This window comes from Vidua macroura, chromosome 1 (genome assembly GCF_024509145.1).
Source record: "Vidua macroura isolate BioBank_ID:100142 chromosome 1, ASM2450914v1, whole genome shotgun sequence".
Lineage (NCBI taxonomy): Eukaryota > Metazoa > Chordata > Aves > Passeriformes > Viduidae > Vidua > Vidua macroura.
Genome location: NC_071571.1, coordinates 111,038,039 through 111,044,038, shown reverse-complemented (window position 1 = coordinate 111,044,038; position 6,000 = coordinate 111,038,039). Strand labels below are relative to the sequence as shown.

Genomic DNA, 6,000 nt, shown 5'->3' with positions numbered 1-6,000 from the left:
ATTCACTGAATGGTAGTTTTTCAAGGAGCTAACTTTTAAATTATTTTAGTTGGTAGTAAGAGATGGAAAGACTGTCCCCTTGTGGATAGGAATATGAGGAAAAGTGATACTGTAACTCACTGAGAGCAGCAGTAACCCCGGGTGTTTGGAGTCTCATTAGGAATTTGGCTAGAATCCTGCCTTGCGTATGGCTCATAAATCAACACTTGAATGTACAAAATGCTATGGAGAGCCGTTTTATTTAAATTGGTTGGCCTGACAGACAGCAAAGGGTAAAGACTGAGTTAATGTAGCATCCTTGTTAACACCATCAGTCTAGGCTAACACGTAAATCTAACTGCTGCAGGCAGCTGCAGCATTGCCTGCATTTGAAGAAAGCTGTTTTGAGAAGGACAACCTCAGAGCAGACAATTGAGAAGGCTCCACGGTAAAGACAAACCCTTATGGTGTATCTGTAAGGCAGTGTGCTGCCCACACGCATGCATCTGTCCAACCCCTGCTACAGCACCCATCACAGGACACAGCACCATTGTCCTCGCTCCAGCAGCCTCACTGACAGAGGGAGCAGAGCAGGACTGACGCACAGCTGGCTGCAGGCACTCGTCTGTGCCTGCTGATGTTACATGATCTGTGTTGGACTTCCCCCATAGATGTCATTGCCTCTGACCCATGAGAAATAGCAGAAGACGCCAGTACCCCATCTTCCCTCAGATTCGGGATAAACAATGGTAACTTCCAATTTCTGCAGGGGGAAGCAGAACTTCATGGGGCTGCTGAGACAGCAGGGGATCTTTCTCACAGCAAGTGTTCTGGTTTCTGAAATCCAGTCCTTCCCTACTGCAGGCAGTTACAGTCCCCCTAACGCATTCTTCTCATTTTGCATTTATGAAGAATTTTCTCCCAGTTACCTCAACTGCAAGAATTTTCTGAAATATCATTAGAACCCTCACAAATTTTGCTTTAGCCATATTCATAGTCAATGTATATCTATCTATTCACTATATTATTCTTTATTTTATGCAGCTTTTTTTGCCTCCTTTTAGTTGAATTCCTGACAAAGAGTAACCATATTCCCTCCTCGCCTTTATTTTGTTGACCTAAGCAAGCCACATGCCTGCTGCTTTATTGTACAAGTCAGGCTTCCAAAACACCTTCATAATGTGATGTGTCACCTGAAAGTGTCCTGTGGGCTCAACTTATTCCACCAACAGTCGCTCAAGAATGTATTCAGACTCAACAATACACAACCTTACTCTGTCCCTAATGGAAACACTTTAACTGATGCCTTCTTTTCTAGCCTTGTATTTTTTACACAGTCACATCTCAAGAGATCGCTCCTAAAAAGCCCACCAAACTCAGTAGTTGATTTCATCTGTTGTTTCCTACTCCTTATTCTTCAGCTTGTAGCAGAAATTCTCATTTTTCCATCAGTGAAGGAAATTGCACTGACTGAGAAACAGGTTGATGACATCTTTTGGAGATTTTCTACCACAAAGTCCTAAAAGTCGCCAAGTCCAATACTGGCAAGCTGAGGTGCAGGTTGGAGTAAGGGGTGAAGGGGACATAAGCCTGAAATAATACTTCACCTTTGATAAGAGGACATTTGTGGAGTCAGCATTCCTGGAGGTATTTTAAGAGGCATCTGGATCTGGTGCTGGTGATACAGTTTAGTGGTTTAGGGGTTACAGTGGCAGTGCTGGGTTGATTACAGGACTGGATGATCCCAAAGGGCTCTTCCAGCCTTGATGGTCCTGATTCTGTAATTCTGAACCATGCTAGGTGGAACTCGCCGAGTCTTAAATTGTTCTCCACAAAAAGCGAGTGTGTCACGTCTACAGCTCTGATACATAAACTCATCAAGCTGTTGCTTGAAGGATTGAAGGTGACAATGTGAAATCCCATGGGAAGTCATTGCAGGCTTAGATAGACACAAATAATCACAAATGTACATTAGCACTTTTCATTCAAATATATCCTGTTCCTAAATTTATGACACTGGATGAGTTCCGTGTGCATGCTGGCTAATGGCCATGGGTTTTATAATCTGGACAATGTGGGATTCTGCTAAAAAAAAAACATCCAGACACACATGGAGCAAACCTTCACTATAGATACAGGGTTTTTGTGGTTTTTTTGTGTTTTTTTTTTTTTTTTTTTTTTCTGTGTGTGTGTGTTACAGGTTACTTTCACTGTCAGATGACAACAAGTTAAAAGTGAAAAAGAGGAAAATCTTAAAACCTGTTTCTTCTGCCTCTGACTTAACGCTAAGAAGCAATGTGAAACCAGACTGTTTATTTCTGTACTTCACGGAGGAAGCGTCATGGGGGTTGTGAAAGTTCCCTGCTTCCCCCCTGGTGATGAAAGTTCTTTAAAAAAAAACAAACAAAAAAAGTGTATCTTTGCATAATTTCATAACGCGGGCTCGGGCAGTGGCTGGCGCTGAGGAGGCTCCGGGCCCGCTCCCGCCCCGCCCCGGCGCGGCCCGGCCCGGCCCGGCCAGCACTCGGCGCCCGCCATGGCGGGGCTGGGGCCGGGCGGCGCGGCGGAGCCGCGGCCGCTGCTGGTGAAAATCGTCATGGCCGGAGAATCCTGCGTGGGGAAGACCTCCATCGTGCGCAGGTACATGGAGCCCGGCTCGCCTCCCGCCGGCTCTCCCGCCACTTCGTACATGGCCACGATCGGTGAGTGCCCGCCGGCTCCGTGCGCCTCCGCCCGCCTCGCTGCCGCCCCTCGCCCTTCCCTCCTCGGTGCCCGCGGCTCACACGCGCCCAGACCGGCGCTGTCAGCGCGGCACCGCCGGGCTGGGAGGTGTCGAACCTCTCTGCGCTGAGCCGTGCTGGTGTGCAGCCGCGTCCAGTAGCTTAAACCTTTGCCGTGGTGTCAGGACGTGTCACACTGGCTCCAGAGCCGCTGGAAAGCGCTGGCTTGTTACTCTATCCTTGCTCTCGTCTGGGCATTGGGAACCTGCTCCTGGTGTAAACTTGTGAAGACTTGTTTCTCACGGTTTCTTATTGCCCACTGAGGCCCTGCTGCTGTACATCGGTGCAGGTGCAGGGAAAAAATATAGAGCCCCAGATCAGCTAGGTTGGAAATGACCTCTGAGATCATCGAGTCCAGCCTGTGACCAAACACTGCCGTGTCAAACAGACATTCACTGAGTGCCTTGTCCGGTCTTAAACATCTGCAGGGTGACTCCACCACCTCCCTGGGCAGCCTATGCCAATGTCTAATCACGCTTTCTGTGAAGAAATTCTTTCTAATGTCCAACCTAAACCTTCCCTGGCACAGCTTGAGGCTAATTTTTCTTGTCCTGTCACCTGTTGCCTGAGAGAAGAGGCCGATCCCCACCTGGCTACCGCCTCCCTCAGGGAGTTGTCAGATGTCAGTAAAAAGCCCAGTTCATCAATATTTCAGGCTAGAAAGGGCTTTAACTTTGTGTTTATAACTTTAATGGTATAAAGATACCTTCTACTGTAGTTAGCAGTGTGCGTGACGATTAAAGCAGAGCTGTTGCTATGATGGAAATAGTTAACCCTGCCAGACCATGTCAGTTCTGCGCTGGCGCCACATGCTGCAGCTGGCAGGTGATGGGGAGCTCCCCACTGCCTTGGCACTCCCAGGCCCACAGTGCCGTGGGGAATGGCAGGATGACTGTCCACATGCTGAAAACCTTGTCTCCAGCATGAAGATGTGTTCTCCCAAATCCTCATCAGGAAATTTTCATTTTTAAGAGTTTGCGTGTAAGAATATTTTTTCTTTGATTTAATTTGATTTTTAAGAGAAAACTAAATTATGCCAGGAAGTTGTGTATTCCTGCATTTGGAATTTGCATGGTTCATTTACACATCTTTCAACTGGGGAGAAGTTGGCATAGTGGAATTCAATACCAGACAGTAGCTGTGGCAGTAGTTGGTCCAGGGAATACTTAATGTACACGAGATGATTTGACCTGCCTACATAAGAATGGCTGAACTTTACCCACTTCTTATTTTCTTGCCCTGTGTTACAAAGCAGTTTCTAAAAGCAGCACAGACGAAGAGGGAAGAACACAACTAACAGTAAAGTCAGTAAATTGATGCTAATAATAGGCAACTTGTTGCCAGGCTTAGCAAGAAAGCCCAAAGAGTGACTATAAAAATAACAGCTTTGCTGTGCTTTACATTAAGATGTGCTTGACATTGAGATTCCTGACCATCAGGTTATTATTTTGGGACATAATTTCTTTTACTCCTGACTCAGTCCACTGCAGACTGAAAAAACTTTTATATGATAATGATATTTAGAATATATATGCCAACTTGTGACTTGAACTATTTCAAGGGATGATTAAGATAATAGTTTTTGGGACAGTTTATGGACTAAGATTAATCTCTTTAGTTTCAGTAGTGACACATATTATTGAGATATTTAAGAACTTTTTTTTTAAATGCTTATCTGGAATATAAATGAATAATCCAAACATGGTATTTGTTCCTGAATGTGTTTTTAATGTTATTTCTGAAATACTATGTTCCATTTAATTCCATTTTACCATGTGTTTTAGAGCTTGGACTTTGAAAAAAAATGGGATTATGAGTGATGTCTTCCAAAAGAGTAATGTTGGAAGTGGAAGGTTCCTTTTTCATTGTGACAGCTGCAATGGAGAGGATGCCCTAGAGATTGTGGCTCCTAGTGGTGTAAAGGAAGAAGACACATAGTGTTTTCTCAGTTTTTGATGTCTTCTTCCTCACTGTTGATACCAACAGAACAAATAACTGGTTTTATCTGGATGCCTGTTTCATACAAGCTCAGTCAAATGATCCTTTCTGTTGTACAGCCTATTAAATGCTCATCTGCTGTCAGGTGTTTTTTCACTTTATCTGTCCAATTGAAATGGTGATTTGAGTAGAAGGAACATTATCCCGACTGTGCAGTCTTGCAACTTCCTCAGTTCCCCGACAAAATCATACACCATCACCTTCCTTGGTGGCAGAGAGTCATAGGCACAGAAGTTAAAAGGTAGTTGAAAGTCTCATTTCTATGTCATCATGAATCACAGATCTGTGTTACTAGGAAAATTCCTAGTGTTATTGCTGGGGAAAAAGCCTGATAAGCATTTTGTAGTAGGCTCTGGTAGTAGTGAACTTTTCTAAAATTATGTATTTTATAAGAAAATGCAAAAAATACATCCACTGTAAATTTTCATTGAAAGCTTTTAATGCAGCACTTAAACACTCAAGGCTGGGTGCCCTTCCTCCTCTTCAATTGCATAGTTTGGATAAATTATCAGCAGTTATAGTTTTCTAATTAAACTTACACACATCATAAGGTGGATGCATTGTATTATGAATAGATTATAAAGAATAAATGCTTTTGTTTATACAATGGTACTGCGTATAAAGTCATAGAGGTTTATGAACAGAAGAACCTCCTTGCATACCAGTGAACAGAATTGCGATCTCACGGGCTGTGAGATTGTTTTGCTGTATTACAGTCGCTGTGGTCTTTCAGCACATGTGTTTTCTGTGAGAAACATTTCTGCAGAGCTGTGAGTCCTCCCAAATCTGTCATAGTTTAAAGTGGTACTTCAACATTAGGATTAAAAAGTCTATGTAGATTCCCTGATATTTACCTTAGAAGGGAATAAAGTAATCAACAAAAATGAACCATATTGAAAGTAAGTATGTCCTGTGTTAAGAACACTAATAGCAATCCACATCTTAATTTTTTTTTTAACAAAACTGGATATTTTTGTCACTCTTGTTTTTCTAACAAGCCATCTTATCCCATGAGTTGCTTTTCTCAGCAAACCAGGAATTACCAGTACTTGTGACTGCTCAGACACCGCTCTGCTTCAGACATTTCTCGATATGTTCAGAAAATAATGTGATGCAAGTAATGCACCAGCGATTAGGAGGGGTTAAGTACGGGTTAGGAGTAACAGTGGAAACTCAACCTACCACATCTCACTGGGCACTTGCCCAGTTTGGGCACAGGAGCTGCTAGGAACTGCTTCCCTGT

At 43.6% G+C, this 6,000-nt stretch overlaps 1 protein-coding gene across 4 annotated transcripts in view; it reads left to right on the top strand.

The window, feature by feature from the left end:
- The first annotated feature begins 2,490 nt into the window (after positions 1–2,490).
- LOC128818713 (ras-related protein Rab-10-like) overlaps positions 2,491–6,000 on the top strand; it is a 32,139-nt gene continuing 28,629 nt past the window's right edge. For all 4 annotated transcript variants that reach the window (XM_053998299.1, XM_053998281.1, XM_053998291.1 and 1 more), the window contains exon 1: positions 2,491–2,681. In XM_053998299.1, coding sequence (XP_053854274.1) covers positions 2,516–2,681 — 166 coding nt within the window. In that variant the 5' untranslated portion in view covers positions 2,491–2,515. The remainder of the gene's footprint in view (positions 2,682–6,000) is intronic.